General features: G+C 53.3%; 4 protein-coding genes across 4 annotated transcripts; 1 reads left to right on the forward strand and 3 right to left on the reverse strand.

Annotated features, from left to right (window-relative positions):
* Nucleotides 1-52: 52 nt before the first annotated feature.
* ASPACDRAFT_1881198 (cytochrome P450) lies at nt 53-2,081 on the reverse strand (the record flags this gene model as incomplete). The annotated part of the gene is made up of 4 exons (XM_020198233.1): nt 1,530-2,081; nt 929-1,470; nt 537-876; nt 53-477 (listed from the first exon to the last, which is right to left on the reverse strand). Exons 1-4 carry the CDS (start codon nt 1,786-1,788, stop codon nt 53-55), a joined length of 1,566 nt encoding a protein of 521 aa, XP_020055459.1. The 5' UTR covers nt 1,789-2,081.
* A 3,908-nt stretch (nt 2,082-5,989) lies between these two features.
* On the forward strand, nt 5,990-6,850 carry ASPACDRAFT_1856701 (uncharacterized protein; the record flags this gene model as incomplete). Its single annotated transcript, XM_020197497.1, has 3 exons — nt 5,990-6,312; nt 6,380-6,705; nt 6,810-6,850. 3 exons carry the CDS (start codon nt 5,990-5,992, stop codon nt 6,848-6,850), a joined length of 690 nt encoding a protein of 229 aa, XP_020055460.1.
* A 305-nt stretch (nt 6,851-7,155) lies between these two features.
* Nucleotides 7,156-8,256, reverse strand: ASPACDRAFT_52597 (uncharacterized protein; the record flags this gene model as incomplete). Its single annotated transcript, XM_020202636.1, has 1 exon — nt 7,156-8,256. One exon carries the CDS (start codon nt 8,254-8,256, stop codon nt 7,156-7,158), a length of 1,101 nt encoding a protein of 366 aa, XP_020055461.1.
* Nucleotides 8,257-9,691: 1,435 nt separating this feature from the next.
* On the reverse strand, nt 9,692-11,089 carry ASPACDRAFT_60936 (uncharacterized protein; the record flags this gene model as incomplete). Its single annotated transcript, XM_020203610.1, has 5 exons — nt 9,692-10,166; nt 10,218-10,360; nt 10,423-10,641; nt 10,703-10,807; nt 10,889-11,089. The coding sequence occupies 5 exons, from the start codon at nt 11,087-11,089 to the stop codon at nt 9,692-9,694; spliced, it is 1,143 nt and encodes a 380-aa protein (XP_020055462.1).
* Between the last annotated feature and the right edge of the window lie 1,527 nt (nt 11,090-12,616).

Genomic DNA, 12,616 nt, shown 5'->3' on the forward strand with positions numbered 1-12,616 from the left:
CTTTGATATGTGTGTAATATGAGAAAAGACCACCCAAGTCATGTACCTCAGGCTAAAACACCTTCACCCGCACCCCCTGCGTGTCAGGCCGCACGTGCGGCAGGAACATGTCGCGGTAGAGTTCCACCGACTCGCGCCCCGTCTCATACAGCTCAAACTCGAACCGGCGGTAGATGTTCGCCATCGCAATGTACATCTCCGCGTACGCGAGATTGATGCCCAGGCACGACCGAGTGCCGCGGCCAAAGGCCACCATGTAGCGTGACAATTTGCGGCCGTCGGGCGCCACGGGGTCCCCGAGCCACCGCTCCGGCTTGTAGGTGAAGGAGTCGGGGAAAATCGCCTCGTCGTGGTGCACGGAGTAGATGTCCATGCTGATGGCGGTGTTCTTGGGGATCACCCACGACTTGTAAGTGAGCGTGAATTTGTCCGAGATGCGTGGACCGCGTTGTACAACACCGTAAGACAACCGGATGCCTGGATTCGTTAGCGAGGATACAGAGAAAGGCTGCACAGTGGCAAGTGGGGGCACATACCCTCCTGGATACATCCCGTCAGGTATGGGAGTTTCTCCAGCTCTTGCAAAGGCGGCATGTTCGTGGGATCGGGAATCGCAGCCTTCAGCTCCTCGCGAAGGCGGCGATAGATTGAAGGCGTGCTCAGAATGTGGTAGGTGGCGACAGTCATCGCGAATCGGGTGGTGTCGAACCCGGCTCCAATGACAGTGAAAGCCTCATGATGCAGTCGCCGCAGGGTCTTGTCTTCGGGCGGCAGGTCCGAGTCCAGCAACGCGGCAAACACCGTGTTCCGATCGGCTTCCCGCGTCTTGCCCTGGGCTTTGATGGCGAGAATCTCCGCGATCTGACTCGACATTTCCTGTTTCCCAGTCAGTGTGTAACCAACCCTTGGAGATTCACAGCAAACGTACATGGTTGTAATGGTTCACCGACTTCATGCCCGGTTGGAACACCTCGACCACCTTTTCCGGAAGCGCATTCATGAGGGTGGACACCCAGGGAAAATGCGTGACCACGTGGACCACATCCAGCAGACTGACCATGGCCTGAATAAACTGCGAGCGGAAGTCGGGGGCTTCGATGAACCGGTACCCCCGGTTAAAGCAGTATTGGACGATGATGTCGGACGCAATGCATCCCCACATCCAGTCGAACCGCAGAACCTTTCCTGTGCCCTGATACTCCCGGCGGAGCCGATCACAAAGTTTGTCCAGCTGCTCCTGCATCATGGGTGTGGCCTCGGTGATGGTGCGTTTCGAGAAGAATGCATTTAGAGCAGCCCGTCGGCCGTGGTGCACATGGTGCTTGGGTGTTGGGAAGAGCCCAGTATCATTACCGAACCGATGCTGCCAGTGCTCGAGTTTGTCCCACGGCAAAGATTGGGAGTAGAGATCCTCGAAGAAAGAAGAATCCTGAATGTGAATTTCATTCGGGTTAATTCGTACGATGGGTCCTACAGCGAGCACGGTCAGCCGAGAAGATATTGAAGTGAAGATATACTCCAGTACTGACCATACTGCTCGTGAAGCTTGCGGTAGTGGAACAGAAACTGCCCACCCGGGGACTTGAACACTTCGAAATATGTCTCGTACCATTGGGTGAAGGCAGCGAGTTTCGGGCCTGGGAATTTGGCGAGCGGATGGAGGGTGATGCGATATAGCCCGAGAGCCAGGAAGTATACTAGGGAGATAGTCGTGGCAATGCCACATAACAAGAGGGGGGAGTCTACAAGAGACTTTAAAGAGACCACCAAGTCTTGAACCACACCCATGGCGTCCGAGAACAGGGATCAAGCACCAGACAGACAGAGAATACCAACAGAACATCAAGGGGGGGAAGGGGGTGGACCCGAAATTCTGGGACCAGGTGCAGATAAGTAATGTCGCCAGGCAGGGCGGACTGGCATCGAGGGCGTAGGCCCCGTCCAGTGGCAGCCGTCATCGATGACCCGAGGGATTGGATCATGAGTCTTCACACGGTCCCGATGGGTTGGCTTGGACAAGAAACGAACCACCTACACTAGTCATGCTCAGTCGTACATACTCGAGTAGTATTTAGAGTTGAGGGAGGGGGGTTCCAATGCTCCTCGTCATCTCCTTCCCTTCCTTCGGTGGGCCAGGCCCGTGCGAACCATTGAAGTTGCCTACAAGGGCTAGACCGCCGGGTCGGGAAAGGCTCTTTTGCTTTCGGACTCCAGTAAGGATTTTGGCTGGGCTGCAGAATTATGCAAACAGCAGCAATGCAGACAACGCAGGGCAGCCAGCACATTGCCTTGCCACCCGGGTTGTGGTTGGCTGCCAGCTCCAACCATCGCTATTATTGTGTCCACTTTGTCAATGGCTTGCCATTGGCACTAACGGCAGTTCCATTTGGGCAACCATCTGCTTCTTCCACTCCGATCTTCTTTCATCACCATTCACTGTGAGCGAGTGTATCTACGAACCCTGCTCTGTAATGTAAACAAGGTCAATGAGCGGAAGATTGATGCGAGCTGGGATGGGAAATAGCGGATTGCCCTACTTTGTTAGTGGCGGACGCCGTCTCCCGTCATTTCCGTCAGTTGCTATCCAGTCCCAATACGGTGGACGGCGGGCCCGGGGTATTGCATCCACTCTTCTGCACCGCACTGACGGGTGCTAACCTGCTAAACTTGAGGGTACCATTTTCGGCATAATCCAATATTGACACACTGCACTGCAGTCAGTCCAAAGCCGAAGGAGCAAATGGGTGTACCAGTAAATACACAACAGACAGACGGGCTGAATAAATGTAGACTCTGCCAGGCGTGAATGCATGACTGATGCTCATCTCGATGATCGACTGGACTGCATTACCCATGACGGGTTCGAACACAGAATAATGCAATCTTGTCTCCTCGTCTCGAGTGGGTCCGCCCTTGGAGATTCCATTCCTTCATCCCTTTTTCCTTTTCTTTCGTTTCTTTTTTTGCTTTAGCCTTTTTTTATTTTTGGATTTATTTTTCTTTTCTCCATCCCCCTCCTTCCCGTCAACCCCCTCTCAGTCTCAGTTCAGTTCTATCCCCGCTGGCGGGATACGAAAGTGGAGACTGCACACTGGGACTAGCGCCGGTAAGAGAGGGCCAGCAGAAACTTGCAGAATTGCCGGAAAGTGCAGAAAGTGCAGAAAGTGCGGTTAGTGCAGTCAGTGCAGTACGTAGCAACACAGCAGAACTGGTTTGTCGATTCCGGCGACCGGGGTCTGACTGGTTGCTTTCCCCCCTCATGGGCCCCCATCGAACCATGAACTTTAATTGCTTCGCGGGTGCGACCAGAGACACTTGACTTTGACAGGACCGTCACTGTTTCATCCTCCCTGTTTGACCCTCTCTAGTAGTCTCTACCCAGGGGAGAATGGAGGAAATGACTGGACTAGGCTTCACCAGACACTCAATGCCTGCGAGACTGCTGCAGTAATGACACACTGACACACTGACACACTGCCGAAGTCCATGTAGGGGGAAAATAACTGTCTTGCAGGAGGTGGGTGGGGGGTGGATGGATGACCCGACTGGAAAGGCCCATGCAGAGACGGATGAGGGCCTACGAACCCACTCACTTAAGTTCACATCCGTCTTCCCCCCGAGGCAACCCGGCGGATAACCACAGAACACAAGAATTCTGGTACGGGTGGTAAGCTATTGCAAGGCGATCATGGGAAATTCCCCCGTGATGCGATGGACGGACCGGTCTCCCGTGTCATTGGTATGTGCCTGCCAGCATAGTGCTGCTCATACCGTTTTCTGTCCTGTACTTTGAGGCGAAGAAGGTTGCCCATCGCGGGTCCAGCGACACGCAATGGTCCGAACGAGACTATTCCATAACCGGCAGGATCCTGACAGAACTCAAGGAGAGAGTCAGTTCGCAACCTTCAGCTGCATTGGCTGGAGTGTAAAATATATGAACGGGTGAAGGAGGGAATCTGACCCACCCAATCACTCAGTCGGCGATGCGTGGTTTGACCACCGCCCAGCATTCCTTTCTCCCCCCCTTCGATCGGCAGCAATAGTCATGCACCCACCGGAATAGTGCGGTCATGGCAGCAGTCGTCCCAGCAGCGCGTCCGCTTGCAGCAGCTCCTCGATTCTGGGTACCCAACCAAATCTGGCTTTCCAGTCGAGTTCGATAAGAACACGGCTTGCCTGAATCGAAATCTGGCCCATCGCTCAAGCCACGACCCTTCATCTTTACCAATGAGGCGTTCCCGCGAACAAAGGTTGAGGGAAATCGCCCTTCACCGCTGCCTTCTCGCGCCAGAATTTGTGTAATCAATCCCTGACTGGAATTGGGATCTCGACGAACAGTCACGAATTGTAGCCAGAATGATCATGAAACGCTGGATGGGATGGATACCATCCATCCGATGACGCAGAACAAAGGGAGCCAAACCCCTCCCCCTGCAGTGCAGAAGTCGGACGAGAATGCCAACGGTCGGCGGCTGGACTGGTTGCGAAGAGGCTTCCATGGTGGTTCGGCGACCACTAGAAGCCAGCTAGCAGGTTAGTCTAGCACCCATGTCGCCAACGGACAAGCCAGCGAGGCGTGTCGTGCAGAGGCCCTGTCCACTTGCTCGGGCCCCCTGGCCTGCAGGGCCGGTGAATTAATCCCGGAGCCCGACGGAGACACACCCCGTCTCGTGTCAGACTGCCCTTCTCCACGAGCTCAAATCTTGGTTGCGTCCATATTCTCACCTGGAGGCTGGAAAGTGTTGCGTGGTGGAGCTAACATTTCGGAATCATGCTTTTATCCCGGTCGCATCGCCGCGCTTGTCTTCCCGAGACGAGGCACCCGACCAGGGTTGTCGACATATAGTCTCGACCGTTTGGTGGACCATCTTTGTCTGTATTCCAGGTTAGCAGGCAGGTGCGACCTTAGCATGGTTGCAGGCCACCCAGAACTCAGATAATTATGGATAAGCTTCTCTGAACAGAAATTAGCGGGGGTCGCCAGCAGGAGGATCTGGCGATCGGCTTGAGCCATTTATCTCGATCAATTCTTCAATGATGTGGTCGCATTTTGACAATGTTGCTTGGTTGTCGGTTTCATGGCTAGCACTGTTTCTGAGAAGGACTTAGCATTCATTGAGAGTAGTGTCACTACTATTAAGGAGATGCGGTGCAGCCTTCTTGGGTTCCTCGCGCGCAATGATGTTGGGAGAACCGCTCTCTTGCTTGTGATGGTGTTATCGTGCTGTAAAATGATGAATGAGCATGAGACAGACAAGACAATCACATCTTCTTCTGGATAGGCAATGGCAGGCGCGTTCTTGCTCGCGATCAGAATCCGCCAAGTGGGTGGCACGTTGTTGAGAGGAAAGGAGAAGTGGTCCGGGAGACTGGCCGTCAACAGTGGTGGACACCGGAACTTTCAGGCTGGCGTCGAGCACTGCAAGTGGATGGAACTTCGTCCCTGCAACTGACTCACCAACAGTTCGACAGACTGGGGAAAGAACTCCTTTCACTGCTATCATACTGCTTCACTCTTCTTCAGCGTCATCTTTAGACACGAACATCATGCTCCAAATCGATGTACAGTATGTACTGTACCCAACCAAGCCAAGCACTACGATCGAAGTTTGATACCGGGATGATCCTCTTCATTTCAGGCTTTCAGGTTGTATTTCTCGATCGGAAAGTATTGGATTAAGCTTGGAGTCCGCCTCGGCGAAAAGGCAATAGACTTCTCGTAATGTCACGCAAGCAAGAATGTGTGACTTTCAGATCTTGATCTGCTCTGGTGGTTCCATGATTGGGAAGACATGTGAATTTGATTCTTGTTCGAGTCTATATCTTCTGGGACAAACCACCCTGGAAAACAGTTCCACCAGAGGGGTATATTTACGAGGCTAGCCTTCTAGCCTCCCGACGATTGACCCATTGTTAAAAGCATGTCGACGGTGTGGTTGCCATCTCTCACCATCAGATCACGCGCATGCATTTTGTTCCATTAATGACGATGTCGCTCTCAACTTGGAGATTGTATCTCGAGCTCACGCACCTGAATCATTCTCTCGATGCAATTGCAATCTACTTGCCATGTGCTACCGGCGTCGTCCACGCCGCCGCTGCATCCCACCGGCAGACCCTTCCTCTGTCCCTAGTACCTCAGTGCCTGATGAGATGGCTACCAATATCTGTGCTCCAGACGAGCTTCGGAAACACCGTCAACGATATCCTCGACCAAGATTTGGACCGGAAAGTGTCTCGGTGCTGGAATTCGCTTCTGGCTTGGGAAGCTCTGTCTACGACCCAAGCCAGTATCTTGCTGCGATTTAAGCGGTAGGGCTCGTTCTTCTCTCAATACGGGCTTTTCTCCGTGCCTCTCCGATATATTCCATCGCGGCAGTTATCAGCAGCTGTATCTACCCGCTGGAAAGCGCGTCACCAACTACCCACAGGTCATTCTCGGGGCCATGTTCGCCGCAGGCTTCACCTGCGGGAACGAGTCCACTGGGCTCCGTCTGGCATCTCAGGCTCAAACGGTCAAGCTCTCCGCGGGCAGCATGATGGGCGTACTGTGTTTGTGGGTCGTGATGCTCGACGTGATCTATGCCTTTCAGGACATCGGGGATGATCCCCGCGCCGGGGTCCGGAGCATGAGCGTGCGATTCCAGAACTCGAGTCGACGGCTCTTTACCGTCTTTGGGGGTATTCTACACGACCCTTTGTTTGGTGAGTGGAGTTGCTGCAGGTCTGGGCCGATATTTTGTGGTTGTTGCGGGATGCGCGGCGCCAACTTTGATCGTCAATTTGTGCTGGGTGGATGTCACGTCTAGCGCGAGTTGCCGATGGCGATTCCGGAGGGGGTTTCCGTTGATGGCGGGGATTGTGTTCTTGGGACTGTTTTGGATTGCGTGTCAGAGGGGTTCGTAGATGGCACACCTGCTGCGTCAACATGTTCGGTGTCGTCGGTGTGAAATACATGCACCTGCAGCTCTCTGCAACTGCATTCCTGGTCTAGGGCAGCAATGGAAACAGAACTCTTTGAAATACTATATACCCTAACCGCGAAACCAACCTACACCATCGTATACAATCAGCACATATGCCATACCACAACAACCAAATCCTCTCCACCCGCGCCCAAACCCCTCCAATGAACCTGACATGAACCGCCCAACTCTACCCCCTCACCCTCCTCCCCCTAAGAAATTCATAATCCGGCATGGCCTCCTCAACCGCCCGCTCCAACATCGCGGCAACCTCCTCCCCAAACTCCGCCCTCCACTTCTTAACCTCAGCGCGCACATCCACCGCGGCCGGCGTCTTCTCCTTCATCACGCCGGACGACCCCTCCAACGTGGACAGCATAATCCTAGCCGCAGCATAATAATCCCGCTGCTCCTGGGTCAGCACCCCCTGCTCCTCCTCCTCCTTCTTGCCCCTGCGCTGATGCGGCTCGCCCACGCCCCACTCCCACTTGACCACCCCCTCGTCCAACCCAGCCAACCGACAAAACCGCCTCACCGCGGCCGGCTCATGAATCAAATCATGGGCGTCAAGCAGCAGAACCTCCTCCCCCGGCTTCTGCCGCAGACACCACTCGACCAACCCCCTCGTCCACCGCAGGGACATATTGGTCGCCAGCGTGCCGCGCAGCGTCTCCTCGTCATCGACCAGATACCCCGTCTCGCCGACCTTGCGCATGGCGCGGTAGAAGCTCGGGAACGCGAGCGCCGGATGCCGGATGATGAAGGCCAGGCGCCAGGTGCGGAGGTATTCGTCGGGGAAGATGGTTTCGTTGCCCGACGAAAACGTGGCGGTGGTGGTTGGGCCGTAGGTTGAGGGCAGGGGCAGGCGGAAGAGGTTCTCGTCTGCTTCTTTTCTGTCCGCATCGTCCGAGGCAGAGGATGCAGAGTCCTCGGGGTCGGTCGGGTGGAAGGAGACCGGGTTGGCGAACCAGAAGGCATGTTCCTTGGCAAAGGCCCGTTTGCCGTTTGTGGCGGCCTCGGCGGAGAAGGTTTCCAGGGCATCGAAGCACGACTGGAAGACGGAGCGGACTTGCGCCACGGTGGCCGGGGCCCAGGTGGCCGGCGGGGTGGTCAGGACGCTGCTCTGCGCGGCGGCTGTGAAGGCGTCGAAGAAGAAGTAGCCGCCTTTGTTGTTGGTGTGGAGGGCGGGTTGGGAGTGGATGTTGAGGACTTTGAGGAGCAGATTGGACGCGGTGCGCGGGACGCTGACTAGTAGGAGGCGTTGTTGGTCTGTGGGGTCGGTTTTGGTCATTTTTTTTTCTTTCGGGTGGTACTTTAATCAAGGTGCTTTCGGTTTGGGATTTGGGTTTCTTGTTTGTAGGTTGACTGATTAGATCGATTGCGCAGCAGGATCGCTGGATTGGCAGCCAGTGGGCGGGAGCTCGGCTCACCGGTTAAGCTTAAGTGAGGGTGTGGGCAATGAGAACCTCAGAAGATGAGGACATACTGGGGTCCGATGGCGTGATTTCAGCCTCTACTTATAGTTCTTCAGGCTTGGGGGGGGGTTTCAGACTAGTTGGTTAGTGGTTGTTGATAGCCCATGGACTACTGGAATATAGGTAGTCTCACGAGTATACACTATACCTTAGAAAAAAGTCCCATTGTACAGTACACATAACCCCTCAATCGGCCCACCCTTTCGACGAACTTGCGAAACTTGCCTCCATCCCTGCTCGACTTCCGACAGTGGAGGCTCAACACGGGCAACAAGATCGATCATTGGCTTGCAGTTGGCGATCGGCAAGGATCGTGGTTGTTAGGCTATCAGAATTAGTAACGGTCTCGGTCGCTCGGCTTTAGGACTGTCCGAGTGACAGCGAGCAACTACTCGGCAGATGTCAAGCAGTGAGGGCAGGACCAATGTTGAAAATGTCGCTGCTGGGATGTGGTGACAGATGCAGATCATCCCGGTCACGTCCCCACTAAGCTTGCCCCAATTGAGGCAGAAAGCGTAGAGTTCAGTATGTCACTCGTGGGGATTGGCTGGGGTGGGGAGGATAGTGCTTGTCCGAGGTTTCACAATATGAATGGAGATTGGACTGGTGTCTTGGTGGGTGGGTTCGACTCTGACGGAAGACCCGGGCCCGCAGCAGTCATTGAATGAGGGGGTTGCAATTCGAGTGGAACCGTGCATGTCAAACTAGGGTAAAGTAGGATAGGTGCTGGGAAAGCCTTGACCATCCTCTTGGGAAGAGATACGCAAAGTGCTTATCAGTTGGTGTTTTCATCCAGAGGAGCAAGCATCCTGAACTCTGCATCGCCGCCTTATAATCAATGCATGCAGGATCAAGGCATGGGGAATAGGCATGACCACTTGCTCGCAGACAACCGGGTTTCCACATGAGCAATTGCTCAACTCATGTTGAAATTGATCACATGCAGATTGCGTCTGGCCCGAACGACATACCATAAATCTAGGCTGACTGTTGCACAGCTCTACCGTTGCTACGTTTCCTGGTCATTGGAGACGGCAACGGTGAAACCGCCTTCTGCTTTTCTTACCGCTCTCGGCTTGTCCAGGTACCATTCGGAGCAAGTTTGCAACTTTGCATGCCTGGATTTCGAAGTCCAATTTGAGTTTATACGAAACGGGCGAACCTGCGGCCTAAGGCTGGACACTATAGCATGACACTCACCTTAATGGTCGATCTGGGCGCCAAAAAGTCTGGATGCAATACCAGGAAGAATCATACATCGGTTGTTGGCTTGACAGCTACTCCCCCCCTTTCATCCAGCTCAATACTCTCCCTCGTCACAGAGATCTGGACACTTTTCATGATGCCGTTGGTCCGTTTAAGCAGACCCGGAGTCTTCGATGATGAAGCCGAGGCTGATGTACCCTGCAAGATTGGCTCGCGGTCCGTATAATTCCTGCCTGGCTGCAGAGATGGGTCTTTGATGTGGCGCGATAACTTCCACGCCGTGGGCGCTGTTGGCCCACTATTACTATGAGATCCTGATATTTCTTCTGTGTAGGCGAAGCCTTGGTCGTCTTCGTATACCGCGACAAACAGCTTGAGAGACGATATTGTCAAGAGCACGATGCTGAGGCTCATATGAAGCTCTGCGGTAGTGGTGGCGTAGGCTCCAAGGAGGGTAGGATCGGACGATCGGATTTGCTTCTGAACGAAATACAAGTGGACAGCGGAGAGAGGTATCAGTCTGCATAAGAGTATAAGTGGAGTGTGCCTTGAAGAAAGACGAACAACGGACATAATGCGGAAGCTTAGAATACCCAAGACTATCATTTTTTTCCTTGGGGATATCTGGACGTTTAGGATAATCACCACCGGGTAGGACAGAATGAACGCCTCGAGAATAATGTCGAGCGCATTGATTGCTCGCCAGCGTGGCAGCTATCAAGAGTATCCAGTTAGTATTTGTTTATCTCGCACTATTCCAATCATACTTGACTCACAAGGTCTGGGCATTCATGGTCGATGTCGACCCAAGGATCGCTACTGCATCGAATGGCTAAGAGGAGCATTGCCAGAAGCGTCCACAAGTTACATGCCGCCAGAATAGACTTGATTATCCACTTAGTCCGAGGCAGCGAGAGGTTCTGGTAGAACAACGTTGTGCATATCTTCGATAGCCCTAAGATAAGCACATACAATAGGTCTGCTGCATAGCCGGCCTAGTGCATAAGAGACGTAGAAGTTAGTCACGATACTGATAGAGCACAGAGGTGTACGTACCTTGAGCATAGAGGATGAGTCCGCAGAATGAAGTAGTTCTTTCGACTGGCCCCAACCAAAGTGAACTTGGACCAGCACCAAAGACACTTGCGCGCAGGCGCATGCCTACGGGAGTTGAATATCAGTCAGCGAGCCAGCGGGACAAGAGCTTCCGGCGGGGTTGTTTAAGCACAGCTCCAACCTTACCACGGCTATAAACAGAACATAATCATCACCTAAGAGAATGCTTCGCTTCGAGGATGCGAACATCCGGATTCCGAGGGAAGCCAAGACGAGAAAGAGACCCAGGGAAGTGATGATGACAATCACGCCGTTATGATTATGCTCGTTTTCTTCGGTCAGGGGAGAAGAAACCCCGGGCGGCAGGGACGAGGAGCGAGTGGCCATCGGGGAGGAAGCTATTGCGAAATCAAGCTGAAGATCTGGAAGAACGGAGGTTGCATCACTAGAACGAGTATATCAACAGGCACCTCCAAGAGGAGGGACTGTATTGAAGCATGTTGAAGGATACCAGAAACGTATTGAGAGCATAAAACTCAGCCTAGCTGGCGACGCCAATGACTCCTTCACATCATCTTTTTGCTTCTGCTCTTCTAGGAAATTGCGAGGTGCGACTGAGCAGAGATGACCCTTGCAACCCTGTCTGACACCCTGCCATGATTGCTACCTTTGGCGCCTATCGGCTGTCTGCATCATCGCCTTCGAGGATTTCTTCTTGATGAAGCTGAACGTACATTCGGGGAAATGGGTCCAGATTTCGATCCCTTTCCCGCAATAGACAGGCGGCCCTGCTGTCTCGGACAATAGCTAGCGTGGCTTTATGCATACTTTGCCACTTGACCACCGGTCGCAAATCATGAAACCGAGAGTACATGAAGGCAGTCTAACGCCATCGCATATATCTTGGAGAATTGGAAAACCGGCTTGACTAAACCTCTTGTTGACTTATCGATCTATTTGATTCCGCCCAGGCAGCGCTCGTCCACTCACGATTTTCCGTGTCACTCAATCTTGACTGACGTGATGGGAAATGATGACTGCCGTCGTCCCAAGGCCCAAGCCTCGTATTTCATCCATCGGAATGTCTCGGGGTGTAGTATCAGCCACGATTGTAGCCTTGTATGATGCTTCTACCGCAGTTCCCAGGCTGCAATTGTAGATTCAACCCGGTTACAGCCAGATGAGCTTCCTTGATGTGCCAAACACCGGGCGTGTCTCGTAGTGGTGACAAGAGAGAGAGACCAATTAGATTTGCGTGGCCAAAAGTACGTTACACGACTTTCCAGTGCGTTGTCGACCTCGTTTTCCCTCCCGCCATGATTTGGGCTCACGTGGTGGTGTCAAGCATGCTTTTCCTCCGTTGTGTCCTGCACCGGCCGGTATCCCCAAATCAACCATTCCGATGGAAGAGGGAGAAGGAGAGGAGTAATTTGCCGCCCAGGCTGCCGATCGAGTGGCGGAAACGACCCTTGTAGCTTGGTTACACCTCGGGTCAGCACGTTGCAATAAAGTCCAACTGGGGCCTGTCAGAAATGGCCCAGGGGGCATACGCCTGGAAGCAAGACCGAGGTTCCACGGGAGGAATGACGGAAGACATGCTTGACATCGATGGAAGGGGGCGGGGTACTGTAACGGTCGGTGAATATGTGTAGTGTACTGTATCTGTGGAGATAGAATCCAGAAGAAAAAAAGAAGAAAAAAACAAAAAAGAATGATGGTGTTGAGAAACAAATTGAAGGAATGCAGAGAGAGAGTTTGGGCGAGGGGAAAAGAGAGACAGGGAGATCATCCGGTACGTACGTAGTAGACTAGTAACTTAGTATGTCAATGACACATCCCTGTCCATAAGTTACAAACAAAACAACCACACCACCGTGGACCATACTCACTCTCACCCACGCCGCTTTCCCTTTT

The sequence above is a fragment of the Aspergillus aculeatus genome, assembly GCF_001890905.1.
Source record: "Aspergillus aculeatus ATCC 16872 unplaced genomic scaffold ASPACscaffold_9, whole genome shotgun sequence".
NCBI classification, from domain to species: domain Eukaryota; kingdom Fungi; phylum Ascomycota; class Eurotiomycetes; order Eurotiales; family Aspergillaceae; genus Aspergillus; species Aspergillus aculeatus.